Source organism: Mastigoproctus giganteus, chromosome 13, assembly GCF_048544385.1.
Source record: "Mastigoproctus giganteus isolate SK-2022 chromosome 13, ASM4854438v1, whole genome shotgun sequence".
NCBI classification, from domain to species: domain Eukaryota; kingdom Metazoa; phylum Arthropoda; class Arachnida; order Uropygi; family Thelyphonidae; genus Mastigoproctus; species Mastigoproctus giganteus.
In genome coordinates, this window is record NC_143587.1 from 163,884,348 (window position 1) to 163,904,492 (window position 20,145).

Consider the following 20,145-nt stretch of genomic DNA (forward strand, 5'->3'; position numbering starts at 1 on the left):
AATATCCAGTGGACCAATCTGATTCATCCCTTTCCTTCTAGAGTTTACATAGTAGTAGCATGTGATGGAAGAAAGCAAGTGTATGAGCTTATGCAGCATCAGCCAAAAAAAAAAAAAAAATCCCACCATTCCCTCCAAATGCCTGTTCAGTTCCTACTGAAATTTATTTAACCTATCAACTTCCACAATGACAGATGGAAGTTTGTTCCAGCAATTAACCACCCGATAAAGGTAAAGAAGGATTTCTTTAATCTGCCTTTGGCTGTCTAATCTGCTTTGTGACTTGGTTACAGACCAGGTTATATCTATCATAGGCTTCCATGTCACCCATTAAATTATATGTATCCCATGCATTTTTCTTCTGTCAAATGTCTCATTAGTTCGTCAAACATCCATTTAGGCCTAAACTTTAAACAATATTTCTTAGTTGGTATGTAAAGCCTAGTAGCTTCCAAGATAAGTTCTTTGAAGGCTTCCCATTTTGAATTTGCTGTTGGTAACATCATCAGTTGGTCCCACTGTATAGAATTTAAATACAGTTTCAGACCATCGTAGTCACCTTTACGAAAGTAAAAGCCCTTCCCTTTACCCCTGATGGTAGTTACCTCTGAGTAAATCCCACTTCAGCACACTGATCACTGCCATCTAGTGGTTCCTTTATCTACAGATTCTTAATGCATGAAGAATCACTACTGATAATCAATCAGATCAAGAGTATTACTCCCTCTAGTTGCCTCCCGAACATGCTAATGTAGAAAACAATCATCCAATAAATCCACAAAAGCCTTGCTAGTGTGTGAGTGACCAACCCACAAATTCCAGTCAATATCTGGGAAATTAAAATCCCCATTATAAGACTCTGGTTTACTGGCCCACTATTTCCCTGCACAGTTTCTTATTATACTCAGTCATTAGGCATATAGCACACTCCTACTCTAAATTTTGATCACCCAATGCTTATGTCACGGTGGCTCTGTAGCCAGGTGGGAAGGAGCAGCAGTGTATAGCACACTGCTTCTTGATTAGACCAGGGTTCGAGCCCGTCACCACCAAATACAGAGGATGCCGAAAGGTCACGGAATGACCACCGCATATCCCGGAGCAATATGGCCTGCGTTGCTAATGCTCCTAAAAACCAAATAACAAACAAACAATAACAGCTTAAGTCACACCAAACTGACTCAACACTGCACTATCCAGCGATGTCGACTGGCTTCACTTCCTTGGATTTTGTGTTTAACTAATAGCATAACCCTCTCCCTTCCTATCCTGTCTATCCTTTCTGTAGACATTGTACTCCCCAAATTCAAGTACTGCATTCCTTATATCTGTGTTACACCACATCTCTGATATCCCAACAATATCTGCCTTTGATGTTTTGAGCAATACCTCAAATTCATCAAATTTATTTACCAAACTCCTAGCATTGGTGTACACGCAAGTATACATGCACCTGTTCCTATTCTTAGCTACCCTAACACAACCCATGTGTTAACTTGTACCGCAATGACTCGCGACAGTCTCTGAAATACCATGGATCTTGTTTTCCAGGCTGCTGCTCATTCCAATAGAAGCAGTGCAAGAATCACTTTTTGTTAGTAATCCTGGGTATAACCCCCATGCACAAGTACATGGTGGGAGACCACCCAGGTGTGAACCAACGTAAGCAGGGGTCGAGGTGTGGCACCCACACCACATGGAGGAATGCTGCCCCTCTATGTTACCAGGCAGTACTAGGTGGAAGATGACTCTCATCAACCGGTGAAATACCACCACTTTGCTTATTGGAGGCTTGAAGTGGTGGAACCCATGTTTAGTCTCTAGAGCTAAGTTCCGGTCAACCCTTGCCTATCTCTTCCATCATGCAGTATGATTGATGACTTTTGAGGTTATGATGAACGTCGTGGCGAGATCCAATATTCTTTACATTTCGAGGGTACAGCTCTAAAATGGTTTTCGCAGGCCGGCCGCTAGTTAGTACACCGGACCGGACCTATTGGTAACTCTCTAGGAGGCTTCCGGATCAGCTAGTGTATAATCTTGCTACCTCTACTCTGCCAGATAGTGACTGGAGGGAGTCCGAGTAGTGTGTATGCGGGGAGCATTGTCGAGGCCACGTTATGTCAAGGATCTGGGTATATTCTTACCACATGTACGCCATATCCAAAAATTTCATTACTTCATACAGCATGTCCCACCCACTTTTTCTTACTATTGAATACACCATGAATTGTCAAACTAATAGAGCAAGCTTATCTGTGAAAAGATCTAAACCTCCCAAGGACTTCCTAATTCATTTCACAAATATATACGTGGTCTCAATTCTAATCTCAACGATGTCCATTTCCACTTGCAGTCTGCCAAACCTCATGTACTTTTTCTGACAGAATCTCAGTTATCAGTTGATTCAACTACTGCTCATCGCAGATGCCCAAATTATTCGCTGTATGATTCCTTTCGCCTCAAAGGTGGTACTTGTGCATATGTCCGTTCTGATATTCCCTGTCAGAGACTTGGCAATTTGGAATCTCCTCTCTTTGATCTTCTCTGGCTTAAAATCTCTCTACCTCATTGTGTCAAATTGATCTGTTGTCTCTACCATTCTCCCAACTCGACTAATCACTTGGAGCTCTTTGACTTCCTCTCGTTTCAACTTGACTTTCTCCAGTCCAACTCTCCTAACAGTGAGGCAATTTTCCTTGGTGATGTTAATGTTCACAACCCCAGCCGACTTCCGTTTTCTAGTCACACCGACCCAGCAGGTCGAGATGCCGAGGCTTTTGCAATTACTAATGACCTAGCACAGATTGATCATTTATCTACAAGAATACCGGACAGTCCTAATCATATAGCCAATACGCTTGATCTTTTTCTCACAAACAACCCTTCTAAGTACACGGTCGAAGTGAGAGCTCCTTTAGGCACTTCAGATCACAACTTGGTGATTGTCTCTTCTCCAGTGGAACCTTTATCTCATGGCTATTCCCAACCTCGTGTTGTTTGGCATTACAAGAATTCAAAATGGGATGACCTGCGAGACTTCTTTTCTTCTTTTCCTTGGTCGGATTACTGTTTCAAAACTTCTGATGTCAACGTTTGCTCAGATCGAGTCAGTGAAATTATTCTTGCAGGAATGGAATCCTTTATCCCACATTCCACTTTAAAATCTCGTCCTTTATCTAAACCTTGGTTTTCCAATAAATGTGCTAAGGCTGTCCAAGAGAAGAATGTTGCATATCGTAATTGGCTTGTTTCTAATTCTTCAGTTTCATTTTCTGCCTACACCAAAGCTCGCAACAATTGTAAAGCAGTTATTAATCAGTCCAAACTAGAGTTTGAACAGGCTAAGAGTAGAAAACTTGCTTCTTGCCCTAATGGTAGCCAAGCATTCTGGTCTCTTGCCAAAGCTATTGGCCGCAACTTTTGCCCATCTCTGCTCCCACCTCTGTCAAAACCAGATGGTTCTGTTGTCACTTCAGCCAAGGATAACGCTGACCTGCTAGCATCCCATTTTTCTTCCAGCTCATGTATTAATGATCTAGGTAAAACACCTCCCACCATTCCCAACACACTCCATTCAATGCCTCCTGTGGTCTTCCGTCAAAAGGATATCAGAAGGATTTTGATGAATCTCGATGCTAAGAAAGCTCTAGGTCCTGATGGTATTTCTCCACTTGTTCTCAAAACCTGTGCTCCTGAATTTACTCCTATTCTTTGCCGCCTTTTTTCACTTTATTCCAAAGGTGTTTTTCCTTCTGCTTGGAAATTTGCTCATATCCAGCCAGTTCCTAAAAAGGGTGACAAATCCCTCCCATCCAATTATCGTCCCATTGCAATTACTTCTACTCTTTCTAAAGTAATGGAGAAATCAATTAACCGCCAACTCTTAAACTACCTAGAAACCTTCCGTCTGATCAACGATCACCAGTATGGATTCCATCAGTGTCGATCCACTGGAGATATTCTGGCTTATGGTACCCATTTATGGACTAATTCAATGGAAAGGTTCGGTGAAACACAAGTAGTTGCTCTTGACATCTCAAAGGCTTTTGATCGTGTTTGGCATAAAGGTCTAAACAAGCTTCCATCTTATGGTTTGCCAACTGTTTTTAGTAATTGGTTATCCAGTTTTCTCTCTGATCGCTCACTGAGGGCGATGGTAGATGGCTCTGTCTTCTAACTTCTCCACCAATGCCAGTGTCCCCCAGGGTTCAGTTCTTTCCCCCACTCTTTTCCTCTTGTATATCAATGACCTTCTTCCATTGACTGGAAATCCTATCCAGTTTTGCCAATGATAGCACATTACATTCAACTTTACATTTTGAGAAACCTTGTCCTGCTCAACCAGCTTCAACTTCTCGAAAATCTGCTACCAATTACTTAAATGCCGATCTTCAAGTAATTCTCCAGTGGAGCAAAGACAACTTAGTTGATTTCAACCCTTCTAAAACTCAGTCTTGTCTTATATCTCGCAAAAAGGATTCTTCTGCTCCTATGCTTATCTTTAGTGACACTCCAATTTCTAGGCAAAAGGATATATCTCTTTTGGGGATTACTCTGACTTCTAATCTCTCTTGGCACAAGCACATTACAAATACTGCTTCCTCTGCATCTAAAAAACTTGGTTTTCTCTTTCGCTCTCGGCGTTACTTTTCTTCCAAACAGCTGCTCACTCTGTATAAATCGCAAATCCGCCCTGCCATGGAATATTGTTCCCACATCTGGGGTGGTGCCCCCAAAACCTCTCTCAGGCTTCTTGATTGCATTCAGAAGAGGGCAATTAAGTTAATTAATGATTCATCTCTAACAGAGTCTCTCCACTCGCTGTCTCACAGACACACTGTTTCTGCTACATGCCTCTTCTACAGATACTTCCATGGGCACTGTTCTTCTGAATTAGCTTCTATAATTTCCGCTCTCTCTCTTTCAAAACATTCCGAACACGTGCCGCCACCAGCCAACATCCATTTACTGTCCAACTTCATACACACAGAACCAACTTTTCATCTTCCTCATTTATTCATTCAACTGCCGTTTTCTGGAACAACCTTCCTTCATACGTATTTCCTGAAAATTACAATCTACAGAAGTTCAAGTCCAATGTCAACAAATATCTTCTTTCGTCTTCTCAATCTCCAACCCAAGCACGGTACTAAGTACTATAGGTTCTAATACCTCTCGTGTTTGGGGTTCACATAAAAAAAAAAAATTTCACCTCTGCCAGTGGCTATTGTTAATCTATTAGTCCTTGTATCCCCCAATCTAGCAGTTTTCAAAACTACCTAACACTGCCTCCATAGCATCAGCAAATATTCTTTGCACCCTTTCTATTTAAGTGTACTACATCCCTGTAGACGCTATCTCTCCTGTTAACAAGTATAGACCAGGCTGAAAAAAATTCTATCCCTTGGGCCTTGCAACAATCATTCCAGGACTAAATTGATCGACAAGGCTCTCATCATGTACTCCCTCCTCTCGTGTTTGGGCAGAATTGCAGACACTTTCAAACTCAACCCTAATTCATGGCTTTTTTTCAACAGTGACCAGTACTTGTTAAGTAATTCTACTGGTCTACTACTCTTAACATCATTAGTGCCAACGTATACAACTATATCACCTTTTGCACCCTTAAAGGATAATATCCACTCTACAACATCATCAACCTTTGCCCCTGGCACACATACCCTGGTCCTGTTCCACCTATAACTCTAGAACGACGGTAGCCTGTGCAGATGTACATTTTTGCCGCTCCTGGAACAGAGAAGTTTTCTGATTTATTTTCTGTTTTATTAGCTTTAACTGGCATATTAACTTATTTTCTAGAGTAGCTTAATATTCCTATTTATGATACTTAGATTAAAGTAACTTAGAGATTTTGTAGGTATTACTTAGTATCGCAAAGGGTATCAAATCCACGTGTATACCGTTCGTAATTGCTGCCATTGTTACGCGAGACAAAATATCTCGAAATAGATAGCATAAGCTTAATATAGTATAGTTAGTTATTTATTTGGTTTTTTTTTAGGAGCATTAGCAACTAAGGCCATATTGCTCCTAGATATGCAGTGGTCATTCCCTGACCATTCCGCATCCTCCGTATTTGGTGGAGACGGGCTCGAACCCCGGTCTAATCAAGAAGCGTGTGCTACGCACTGCTGCTCCTTCCCACCTGGCTACGGAGGTGCCTAGTACAGTACAGTACAGTACAGTACACAATATTGTAAATTAATCAGATAATTAATCTTGTTGAACTTCATTGTGAATTAAATTGTACTTTTAACTATACATATAACGACTTCGGTTACTTAACATAAATAATTCGTAAAAAACAAATAATTAATACTTAACTTGATACGAAAGTTATATGAAGGGATTTCGTAGATAACACTCGATACTGAAACATAAATATAGCGTTATAACTGTGTTGGGTAAGTTTAGGGTTTTAATTTTGTACTGAAATTGAGATTTTATTGAAATTAAATCGAAATCATGACTCAGACAAGAGCAGCAAAGCAAAAGGCTCAAGCTAATGGGAGTCTGGTACGGGACATGATACTACCATGGGGGATATCTTTGTGTGTGCGCGATGCAAGGAGTGTAAGGAAATCAGGCGACAACTCAGCGTTGTTATGGGCCTATATGAGAGCTTGAAGGACAGGGTGCATGCCCTCGAAGGATTAAAAGTGAGGGGCCCATCAAGCTCTCAGCTGGCCACACCAATGCCAGAGCTTGAACTTGGTCAACACGCAAAACAACGGCAGCCCCCAAGGCAGAATGCGCTGGTCCCAAAGGAACTAGTAGTTGTTGGTGACTATTGTCAGGGAAACAGGAAACATGCTTTATAAAAAGGATAGGTGGAACAGGACTAGGGCATGTCTGCCAGGGGCAAAGGTTGATGACGTAGAGCGGATATCATCTTTTAAGGGTACAAAAGGTGATATAGTTGTACACGTTGGCACTAATGATATTAAGAGTAGGAGACCGGCAGAATTACGTAAGTACAGGTCACTGTTGAAAAAAAGCCGTGAATTAGGGTTGAATTTGAAAGTGTCTGCAATTCTGCCCAGACACGATAGGAGGGAGTATATGATGAGAGCCCTGTCGATCAATTCGGCCCTGGAAAGATTGTGCAAGGCTCAAGGGGTAGAATTTTTTTCAGCCTGGTCTGTACTTGTTAACAGGAGAGACTGCTTCTACAGGGATGGGATATACTTAAATAGAAAGGGTGCAAGAATGTTTGCTGATGCTATCGAGGCAGTGTTAGGTGGGTCGGAAAACTGCTAGATTGGGGGGATACAAGGACTAATATATTAACAGTAGCCACTGGCAGAGGTGAAAGTGATTCTTGCACTGCTTCTATTGGAATGAGCCTCAGCCTGGAAAATAAGATGCAGGATATTTCAGAGACTGCTGGGAATCATTGGGGTTACAAGTAAACACATGGGTTGTGTTAGGGTAGCTAAGAAAAAGAACAGGTGCATGTATACTTGCGTGTATACCAATGCTAGGAGTTTAATAAATAGATTTGATGAATTTTAGGTATTGCTCAAAACATCAAAGGCAGATATTGTGGGGATTTCAGAGACGTGGTGTCACACAGATATAAGGAATGCAGAACTAGCATTTGGGGAGTACAATGTCTACAGAAAGGATAGACAGGATAGGAAGGGTTATGCTATTAATTAAGAAAACAAAATCCAAGGAAGTGAAGCCAGTCAACTTCGCTGGACAGTGCAGTGTCGAGTCAGTTTGGTGTGACATAAGCATTGGAAAATCAAAATTGAGTAGGAGTGTGCTATAAGCCTAATGACTCTGATGAGTATAATAAGAAACTGTACAGGGAAATAGTGGGCCAGTAAATCAGAGAGCCTTATAATAGGGGATTTTAATTTAACAGATATTGACTGAAATTTGGGGGCTGGTCACTCACACACCAGCAAGGCTTTTGTGGATTTATTCGATGATTGTTTTCTACATCAGCATGTTCACAGGAGGCAACTAGAGGGAGTAATACTCTTGATTTGATTATCAGTAGTGATTCTTCATGCAAATAAGAATCTGCAGGTAAATGAACCACTAGGTGGCAGTGATCACAGTGTGCTGAAGTCGGATTTACTCAAAGAGGTAAGGTTATTGCTTTCGTAAAGGTGACGATGATGGACTGAGACAGTATTTAAATTCTATACAGTGGGACCAACTGATGATGTTACCAACAGCAAATTCAAAATGGGAAGCATATAAAGAACTTATCTCGGAAGCTACTAGGCTTTACATACCATCTAAGAAATATTGTTCAAGGCCTAAGTGGATGTCAGATGAACTAATGAGACATATTGCAGAGAAGAAAAATGCATGGGATACATACAAATTAACACACGACACAGAAGCCTATGATAGATACAAGTTGATCTGCAACCAAGTTACAAAAGAGGTTAGGCAGGCGAAGGCAGATTAAGAGAAATCTTTGGAAAGGGATGCAAAGAAAAACAGCAAAGAGTTCTTTATTTATGTAAATTCTAGAAGGAAGGGGATGAATCAGATTGGTCCACTTGATATCGATGGGTCAACTGTTGATGATCCTGCTCAGATAGCTAACAAATTGAATGAATATTTTGCATCAACATTCACATATGAGGAGTTATTCAGCGAGGGAAATGCCAGAGGTGTATTCAATTCTGGCAGTAAGCTAGAGAATCTTGTAATAACTGAGAGTAAAGTGGAGGAGAAATTGTTGAAGATAAACACAAGAAAGCCACCTGGGGTGCATGGGATCTATCCAGTTATATTAAAGGAGGCAGCAAAGGAAGTAAGCAAACCCTTAGCCATAATTATGAGAGCTTCCTTGGACTAAGGGTAAGTACCCATGGACTGGAGATGTGCAAATGTGACCCCAATTCACAAAGGAGGATCAAAGGGCGACGCAAGTAATTACAGACCTGTTGGTTTAACTTCTGTTCCCAGAAAATTAATGGAGGCACTGGTTAAAGAAGCACTGCAGGATCATCTAGACAAGACTTCAGTTATAGCACAGACACAGCATGGTTTTGTTAAGGGAAAGTCTTGTCTGACCAATTTGATTGGATACTATGATGCAGTCACAAAAGAACTGGATGCAGGGAATAACTTTGATATTATATACTTGGATCTTAGAAAGGCTTTTGATGCTGTTGCACATGGAAGACTGCTGCACAAATTGGAGCAGTGTGGCATTGCGGGCAAATTGCTGCAATGAATAAATGGGTGGTGGGGGGAGAAGAGAGTGGTAATCAATGGACACTGCTCATCGTGGACTAATGTTATTAGTCGAGTCCCTCAGGGTTCAGTATTGGGTCCATTATTGTTTTCTGTATTTATAAATGATATTGATGATGGTATATATCAAGCCTGTCAAAGTTTGCAGACGATACGAAGGTTGGCAGGGTTGCCAAGGACACTACTGACACTATGCTACTGCAACAGGATCTGGAAAAGTTGAGCAGATGGGCTGAGAGGTGGCAAATGAAGTTTAACACTCACAAATGTAAAGTACTACATATGGGAAACAGCAACCCCAGAGTATCAACTCTGTGGTACAACACTGACAGTGTTGGAGAATGAAAGGGACCTGGGGGTGGTTGTGCAGGCAGATATGAAGTTTTCTGAGCAGTGCAGACGTGATGCAAGAGTAGCTCATGGTGTATTGTCAATGATATATATGATATATAGGAATTTTTTTAGCAGGGATAAGGAGATGATTATTCCCTTGTATAAGGCAATGGTCAGCCACACCTTGATTACTGTATACAGGTCTGGAGGCCTCATTTCAAGAAGGATGTAGAGCTGCTGGAATGATTACAGAGAAGGGCAATGAGATTAGTGAATGGAACAAAGGGTTGCTCTTAGGAAGAAAGGCTTAAGTTTTGCAAATTAGTGTCTGGGGACTAGGCACCGGCGAAGTGATCTGATAGAGGTGTATAAAGCCTTGAATGGATTCAGCATTCTCAATGCCAACGGGATTCTTCCTCTTGCTCAGAATAATCACCTGAGAGGGCATAAATTCAGATTGAGGAAAGACAGATATAGGATAGACGTGAGGAAATTTGCCTTTAGCCAGCAGATAGTTGGTTGGTGGAACAGACTTCCATCCCTTGTTGTGGAAGTTGATAGCCTAAATAAATAAATTAATTAATAAATAAAAAAATAAAATAAATAAATTAGTTGAAGGCCTGAACGAACAGAGGGGTGAAGTGGAAGTGGTTATTTTTTATTTATTTATTTTTTTTTTTTTTGGCTGATGCTGCATAAGCTTGCTTTCTTGCTTCAAATGCCTCTACTAATGCTAATGATGTTACCGTCCTGAATAAGGTAAATATTGAAAGTGATCACAGAATGGTAAGATGTACACTTGATATGGATGTAGGATAGCAAAGGAAAAAACTGACTTGAGTAAATAATACAAAGGTCTTTGAGATAACAGGAGAAAAAGCAGTATGTACTGGAACTTAAGATTAAGTTTGAGCTTCTGCAGACTGCTCAGGACGAAGATATCGACGAGGAATATGACAACTTTCTGAAAGTGATAAGCCCAAGAAACCTACAGGGAAAAGTCCAAAGAAGAAAAAATTAGTCAAGAAACACTTGTCATGATGAACCGAAGACGACAAATGAAGAGCAAGAAAAACACTAACAGGGAGAAAATTGAGTATACTGAGTTATGCATAATAAGATTTAACACAAGAAAAGTAGAAGAAGGAATGAGGGAAATCAAAGGATTTAAATCAGCAGCCACGAGCAGTAATACAGAAAGACAAATGATACTGAAACTGAAGAATAGCGATGGTGTACTTAAACAGCACAGAAGGCATAATTCAAATAGCAGAAGACTACTATAGAGAATTATACAGGGAGCGAGAGAATGATGCCAGCAGTGGGGAAGATGGATTGCAAATTAGCAACACATACAACATAATAGATATTCTTCCTGATGAGGTAGAACATGCATTGAGGAAAATGAAGAATCAGAAAGCCCCGGGGGAAGATGAAATTACTGTAGAGTTGTTAAAATTGGGAGGAAGAGACATAACACAAAAACTGGCAAGGCTCTTCACAAAGTGCATTAGAAAAGGTGTGACGCCTAAGCAGTGGAATAATGCAATCAGTTTTGCTACATAAGAAAGGAGATAAATCAGAAATTGGAAATTATAGACCAATTAGCTTGTTATCCCACATCTACAAGTTGTTCACAAGGGTCATTACTAACAGATTAGAAAGAATACTTGATGAGAATCAACCAAAAGAGCAAGCTGGCTTTAGGACAGGATTCGCAACTATGGATCACCTTCACGTAATATCACAGCTAATGGAGAAAGCAAATGAATATAAAACATCATTATGCCTGGTATTTGTGGATTATGAAAATGCATTTAACTCCATACAGCATAAGGCAATGTGTCGGGCAGTGGAAAGACAAGGCAGAGATATCCCCTATATTATGTTTTGAAGAAAATATGAGAGTGCTACCTCCTTTATCAGACTAGACAAAAACAGTAGGAAATTTAAAATCAAGAAAGGAGTTCGACAAGGAGACAATATCTCCGAAGCTGTTTACTGCTGCCCTTGAAGCTTTCAGAAGATTAGACAGCTCGCAGAAAGCAGTCAATGTGAACGGAGAGTACCTAAACCATTTACGATTTGCAGATGACATTGTGGTCATAAGCCACGATCCCAAAGAATTAAGAGGAAAATCTTAATCAGTTATTCACAGTTAGTAAGAATTTTGGACTAAAGATGAATATGGCTAAAACAAAAGTAATGATGAACAAGTATGCCACAGAAAGGGAAATAATGATTGAAGGAGCAGTAATTGAAAAGGTGGAGTCATACTTATCTGGGACAAGTTATTAGCTGTAATAATGATAAATGGTTGGAAGTCAAGAGAAGAATAAATTTTGGATGGATAGCATTCAGGAAATATAGTCACATACTGAAGAGCAATATTCCAGTTCGTCTGAAACGTAAAATAATGAATCAATGTATACTCCCCACCATGACTTATGGAAGTGAAACTTGGGCACTCACCAAAAGAATGGAAGAGAAGCTGAGAACGACACAGCGAAGAATGGAACGATTATATTGGGAATCAGACTGTTCGATGAGAAGAGAAACACCTGGATTAGGCAGCAAACTCAAGTAAAGGACATTCTTATCAAAACTAAAGAACTAAAATGGTCTTGGGCAGGACACACAGCTCGAAGACATGATGACAGATGGACTAAGAAAATAACAGAATGGTACCCAAGAGGAGCTAGAAGAAAAGCATTCAGGAAATATAGTCACATACTGAAGAGCAATATTCCAGTTCGTCTGAAACGGTAAAATAATGAATCAATGTATACTCCCCACCATGACTTATGGAAGTGAAACTTGGGCACTCACCAAAAGAATGGAAGAGAAGCTGAGAACGACACAGCGAAGAATGGAACGATTATATTGGGAATCAGACTGTTCGATGAGAAGAGAAACACCTGGATTAGGCAGCAAACTCAAGTAAAGGACATTCTTATCAAAACTAAAGAACTAAAATGGTCTTGGGCAGGACACACAGCTCGAAGACATGATGACAGATGGACTAAGAAAATAACAGAATGGTACCTAAGAGGAGCTAGAAGAAAACCTGGAAGACAAAGGCAGAGATGGATAAATGAAATTCATGATTTTTTGGGTAGTAAATGGATGGCTAGTGCTCAAAACAGAAGGAACTGGAAAATCGCTGGAGAGGCCTTCATCCTGCAGTGGATTGAAAATGGCCGATGATGAATGGCCTTCTAATGGCATATGTTTGTTATTTGGATGATTGCAAACTGCAAGATTTTTTATATTGATTATTATATCAGCAACAATTTTTGCTGCTTTAAAAATAAGGTTCAGCTGAAAAACAAGTACCATTGGAAAATATCCTGTGCCACTGATGGTGCTAACTCCATTGTGGGAAAACAAAGGTTTTATTGCCCACCTAAAGGAAGTATGCTCTGACGTTTTTGCAATACACTACATTGTGCAGTGACATCAAGTTGCAAAAAATATTAGTCCAGTTCTTTATAAATCTCTCAATATAGTTATTAAAACCATCAATAAAATAAAGTCACATAGCAAATATGATCACCTTTTCAGAAAATTGTGTTGATAATGAACAGTATGTGAGGCTTCTTTTACATATAGAAGTCAGATGGCTTTATAAAGGAAACTGTCTAACAAGATTTGTAAACCTTTTTGATATAATAATTTCGAAGGAGATCACCAAACAACAACATAGCTTGGTTTTTTCAAAAACTTAAAACTATTTCTTCAACTTAGAGGGAAATTAATTACGGTAATAGACTGCAAATGCTTATTAAATGCCTTCACTGAAACTGGAAATATTTTAAAGCAATTTAATGAGAAAACAATTTCATGGTACGCAAAAGTTATCTGAAATCAATGATTCTCTCACTGAGAATGAACTTAAGAATTATTCAGATCATTTGTGTTCTTTACAAGGTGAAATGAAAAATAGGTTTTCAGATTTATTCCCTTTTGAAGTGAAGCCATAGAGGTTAAATACAATTCGATGCCGGTTCTGCTAGTGAAGAAATTCAGGAAAAACTCATTGAATTAAAATGTAAGGAAGAATGCACATATAAATTCGAAAAAGGTGGAATGGCTCAGTTGTGGGGATCAAAAACAACTAAATTTCTTTATCCAACAATATGGTCTGAAATAGCCAAAATACTTTTTGTAAATAATATATTTACAAAGGAAAGAAACAGAATTTATATGTTCAAGAGGAGAAATTACTGTAGAATTAAAAACTTACTGAAGCCATACCCAACACTGAACTTTTAACTAAGAAGCATCATGCTCAGAGATCCCATTGTATAAAAAGAGTAAGTATAAAGTATTTTATTGTTTAAAATTTTATGGGGGAGTTATTAGTGAAAAAAAAAAAATAGTCTAAAAAACCTTTTAGTGGGCAATAATAAAAAAAAAGGTTGAGAAATACTGATCTATATCACTGATAAATAAACAAAACAAAAGTGGGCCCAACAGCAAACTCTGGGGGACTCCACTAATAATGTTAGTTCACAAAAAGCAGAATCCATTGTTTACCACTATGTCTTCTCCCACTCAACCACCCCTTTATCCATTGTAGAAACTTACCCTTAATTTGTACCATAGACTGCTCTAATTTGTATAGTAGTATACCACGATCTGCCAACCCGCACTGGACCAGCGTGGCAGATTATGGTCCATTTCCCTCAGCATGAATTGTTGAGGAGGCTTCCACCCTGCAGTGGGTTGATAATGGCTGCACTTTACTTTTTTTACTTTTTATACCATGCAGAACAGTGTCAAAAGCTTTGTGAGTATGCTTTTCAGTAATGCACTGTTTAGAGGAGATTTTAATGAAGAAAAAACATTTTCAGCCACACTGCATATTTTTATTCTCTTTGCTCTAGGCTGCAGTAAAACTGTCAAATTGGTCACAATTCACATATGCACTGTAAGATCAACCACATCGCTGTAATTTGCAAAAGTAGTTTGCATTCAGAGTTTACTGAAAAAGAGGTCACATTTGCACATCACCATATATTGGAGATGTGACCCCAATTCACAAAGGAGGATCAAAGGCTGACAAGTAATTATAGAACTGTGAGTTTAACTTCTATTCCAGGAAAATTAATGGAGGCACTGGTTAACAAAGCACTGCAGGATCATTTTTTTTTTTTATGTAAACCCAAAACACAAGAGGTATTAGAACCTATAGTACTTAGTACCGTGCTTGGGTTGGAGATTGAGAATGCGAAAGAGGACATTTCTTGACATTGGACTTAACTTCTATAGACTGTAATTTTCGGGAAATACATATGAAGGAAGGTTGTTCCAAAAAACGGCAGTTGAATGAATAAACGAGGAAGATGAAAAGTTGGTTCTGTGGATTTGAAGTTGGACAGTAAATGGATGTTGGCTGGTGGCGACAGGTGTTCGGACTGTTTTGAAAGAGAGCGGGAATTATAGAAACCAATTCAGAAGAACAGTGCCCATGGAAGTATCTGTAGAAGAGGCATGCAGCAGAAACAGTATGTCTATGAAAAAGTGAGTGGAGAGACTCTGTTAGAGATGAATCATTAACCTTAACTGCCCTCTTCTGAATGGAATCAAGAAGCCTGAGAGAGGTTTTGGGGGCACCACCCCAGATGTGGGAACAATATTCCATGGCAGGGCGGATTTGCGATTTATACAGAGTGAGCAGCTGTTTGGAAGAAAAGTAATGTGGAGAGCGAAAGAGAAAACCAAGTTTTTTAGATGCAGAGGAAGCAATATTTGTAATGTGCTTGTGCCAAGAGAGATTAGAAGTCAGGGTAATCCCCAAAAGAGATATCATTTTGCCTAGAAATCAGAGTGTCACTAAAGATGAGCATAGGAGCAGAAAAATCCTTTTTGCTAGATATAAGACAAGACTGAGTTTTAGAAGGGTTCAAATCAACTAAGTTGTCTTTGCCCCACTGCAGAATTACCTGAAGATCGGCATTTAAGGCATTGGTAGCAGATTTGAGAAGTTGAAGCTGATTGAGCAGGACAAGGTTTCTCAAAATGGAAAGTGGAATGCAATGTGCTATCATTGGCAAAACTATGGATAGGATTTCCAGCCAATGGAAGAAGGTCATTAATATACCACAGGAAAAGAGTGGAGTAAAGAACTGAACCTTGGGGGACACCGGCATTAGTGGAGAAGTTAGAAGACAGAGAGCCATCTACCACCACCCTCAGTGAGAAAACTGGATAACCAGTTGAATAACCTCAGTGAGAAAACTCACTGGATAACCTCAGTGAGAAAACTGGATAACTAAAAACAGTTGGCAAACCATAAGATGGAAGCTTGTTTAGAAGACCTTTATGCCAAACACGATCAAAAGCCTTTGAGATGTCAAGAGCAACTACTTGTGTTTCACCGAACCTTTCCATTGAATTAGTCCATAAATGGGTAACATAAGCCAGAATATCACCAGTGGATCGACACTGACGGAATCCATACTGCCGATCGTTGATCAGCGGAAAGTTTCTAGGTAGTTTAAGAGTTTGAGGTTAATTGATTTCTCCATTACTTTAGAAAGAGTAGAAGTAATTGCAATGGGACGATAATTGGATGGGAGGGATTTGTCACCCTTTTTAGGAACTGGCTGGATATGAGCAAATTTCCAAGCAGAAGGAAAAACACCTTTGGAATAAAAAGTGAAAAAAGGCGGCAAAGAATAGGAATAAGTTCAGGAGCACAGATTTTCAGAACAAGTGGAGAAATACCATCAGGACCTGGAGCTTTCTTAGCATCAAGATTCGTCAAAATCCTTCTGACGGAAGACCACAGGGGGCATTCAATGGAGGGTGTTGGGAATGGTGGGAATTGCTTTCCCAAGATCATTAATACAAGCCTTGAATGGTTTCAGCATTCTCAATGCCAATGGGATTCTTCCTCTTGCTCAGAATAATCACCTGAGAGGGCATAAATTCAGATTGAGGAAAGACAGATGTAGGATAGACGTGAGGAAATTTGCCTTTAGCCAGCGGGTAGTTGGTTGGTGGAACAGACTTCCATCCCTTGTTGTGGAAGTTGATAGCCTAAATAAATTTAAGGCTCAGCTGGACTGGTATTTCGAATGAACAGAGGTGTGAAATGCGAGTTGTTTTTTTTGGCTGATGCTGCATAAGCTTGCTTTCTTGCATCATATGCCTCTACTAATGCTAAGAGGTAGCACTAAAAGAGAAATAGTTGAACTGTGTGGTCTCAGAGAAATATAAAGATGTTTGCAGGACTATATTGCATATATTTCTCTACTGACCTGTGTGCAGTTCTAAGAGCAGAACAAGATTAACCCTTTCTAAAATAAGAAATTACTGTGATACCTTGTTTCAAGACTAACCGGTCCACTGCTTTCCAACTGTTTTGTCTATAGCAGAGTTGATAGCACAAATGAAACAAACTAACAGCACTATGGCTATTTTTGCCAGTAGAAACTATCTACTAACTGATCAGTTAGTCCTGAAATAAGTTGTCAAAAGCCTCATCTTTTTAAACAATAGCAGAATAACCTTTAGGAAAGTTCATCTGTTTTAATGTAGTGCAATATTAGGTTGCACTACACTACATCAACACAACAAACTGCCCAATACAAAGGGCAGTTTGTTGTGTTGAGAATTTAAACCATTGCATTATCTATGCAGTTTAAATCTTACTGGCCAAAAACCCAGTTTAAAGGACAAGATAATCCTGGAAACATCTTAGAACAAGAGAAATGTCATCTATGGGAGAGCCAGATTATTCGAGGGCTTAGTGTCAGACAACGTAAACTTCAAAATTGCATTTTTGTTTTCAGACAACTTTAGTTTAACTATATACAAATAAAAATGCATATCATAGAAATGTATTTCTCTAGTAGTTTATAAGTTAGCTTGGGCTATAAGCACATTTCCGGTAAACCGAGAAAATGTCAAATGACTTTTTCTTGGTTAAATACAAAAACATCAACTACAAAATGATTGTATTTAATGTTGTCTGACACAACCCTAATTTCATGACATTTCATGAAATTTCCTAATTTTTTTTTTTTTTGGATTTTTGTAATACGAGCCGGATTTTAAATATTTTGTATTAAAGTACCAGGGTAAACTCCCGTTTACGGTACTTCCCCCCACCCCCTGGCCGTTGTTAAGGCCAGTTTTTACTTGAATCCCTCATGTCCGTAAAGAGACTTTTTTTCTTTGCTATTTGCAGAAGAATGCTAAAAATGTTAAATTTATTTTAAGGGCATCAAGAAGTAAATTACCCGTTTACTCGAGGGCTTAATTACTATATATATAATTATATAATTATAAGTAATTATATACATAATTACTATATATATATATATATATATATAGTAATTATGTATAATGACAATTTGATTTAAATATTTATTGGCGTAAATAAGGGTATTGGCTCTTACGTTAAATGGTATTGTCCTGTAACAATTAGACATACCTGCATAGGTTATATAATGGAAAGCACTGATTCTGAGGAGAAAATCTAGAACTACTGTTTAGACAGGTGTTTCTTTGAAGTTACGTTAGATTAAATTAGGTGGATGAGCATTAAATAACATAGGTTATATACATATTTTTTTTTATTTGGTAATTGTTGGCGCATCGGCTTCTGTGGCCACATTGCACCTCCCAAGGTTTTTGCAGTACTTTGATCCAAGCCCGAGGCGGGAATCGAACCCGCGACCTTTGGGTTGCCGGGCAGGTACTTTACCCACTCGGCTAGCCCGGTCGGCGTTATATACATAGTATATGGTACTACTTATACGTGCATAGGTTATATACATAGTATATAACCTATGCTCGTATAAGTAGTACCATAATTTAATAAGTAATAATGTATAAATAAGTTAAGTTAATGTGTGTGTGTGTGTGTATATAAAATACAAAAGTAGCAACCATGAACTTGCATGAATTTAATAATGCGCATCAGTAATGTACTGTTTAGAGGAGATCAAACAAATGTTACACAGTTTTTAATATTGTCTCTGGCTGATTCAATAACAAGCAATTGGAAATTGGTTAAATTTATTATTCAACATGTATTCTTCAGAAAATAAATTATTCCATAGAAAACAAAAACCCGCTAAATACAAAAAAAATAGAGGAGAAGGATAAGAATGGATTTATGTGAAGTCACAATACAGATAAATCAAAAATTTGATATATTTCAAATACTAAGTGTTCCCTTTCTCTTACCTTCACATTCTCCTTCACGCAAACCCACTGACAACCGAAGCAAATAAAAAAAACAAGTAAGGTAAGAATACCACGCGATATTAAATTCCATAATAATTAAAAGTAATTCTTAAATTGATGGTACCACAAAACAAAATCCCAATAGATCTTAACCCTTTTAACCACCTCTGCACTATTCAATAACCATTACTTTCACACAAAACACACACCACAAGTTGAGCCTTCACAAATATCTCAGCATTACTACATTGTGAACCACATAACATTAAATTAACGTGTCTCCCGTTCGCTTAGGCCATCTGTCGAAACCTGATTGGTGAAAAAACGTCATATCCGCTTCCATAATAAAATCATTGCTTCATGCAACATAGAATTTCATTCATTTTATTTTCCTCATTACAGAGATGGAAAGCATTGATTCTGAAGAGAAAATCGAGAACTGCGACAGCTGTTTCTTTGAAGTTAAGTTACATTAAATTAGATTAACTTAGATACATAAAGAAGTTACGTTAAATTAGTTGGATGAGCATTAAATAAAGCAACTTTTGAACAAAAGCCGAGAATTAGGGTTGAATTTGAAAGTGTCTGCAATTCTGCTCAGACACGATAGGAGGGAGTATATGATGAGAGCCTTGTCGATCAATTCGGCCCTGGAAAGATTGTGCAAGGCTCAAGGGGTAGAATTTTTTTCAGCCTGGACTGTACTTGTTAACAGGAGAGATTGCTTCTACAGGGATGGGATACACTTAAATAGAAAGGGTGCAAGAATATTTGCTGATGCTATCGAGGCAGTGTTAGGTGGGTCGGAAAACTGCTAGCTTGTGGGGAGACAAAGACCAATAGATTGACAGTAGCCACTGGCAGAGGTAAAAGAGATTCTTGCACTGCTTCTATTAGAATGAGCAGAAGCCTGGAAAACAAGATGCATGGTATTTCAGAGACTGCTGGGAGCCATTGCGGTACAAGTAAACACATGGGTTGTGTAGTGTAGCTAAGAATAGAAACAGGTGCAGGTATACTTGCGTGTACACCAATGCTAGGAGTTTAGTAAATAAATTTGATGAATTTGAGGTATTGCTCAAAACATCAAAGGCAGATATTGTTGGGATATCAGAGACGTGGTGTCACACAGATATAAGCGATGCAGAACTGCAATTTGGGGAGAACAACGTCTACAGAAAGAATAGAGAGGATAGGAAGGGGGGGGAGGGGTTATGCTATTAGTTAAGAAACACATAAAAACCAAGGAAGTGAAGCCAGTCGACATCGCTGGACAGTGCAGTGTTGAGTCAGTTTGGTGTGACATAAGCATTGGGAGATCAAAATTGAGAGTAGGAGTGTGCTATAAGCCTAATG

The 20,145-nt window shown here is 39.0% G+C and overlaps 1 protein-coding gene across 1 annotated transcript in view; it reads right to left on the reverse strand.

Annotated features, from left to right (window-relative positions):
• Window positions 1–19,078, reverse strand: part of Manf (mesencephalic astrocyte-derived neurotrophic factor) — a 54,819-nt gene extending 35,741 nt beyond the window's left edge. The window contains exon 1 of the mRNA XM_090387061.1: window positions 18,790–19,078. Coding sequence (XP_090243187.1) covers window positions 18,790–18,880 — 91 coding nt within the window. The 5' untranslated portion in view covers window positions 18,881–19,078. The remainder of the gene's footprint in view (window positions 1–18,789) is intronic.
• Window positions 19,079–20,145: the final 1,067 nt, after the last annotated feature.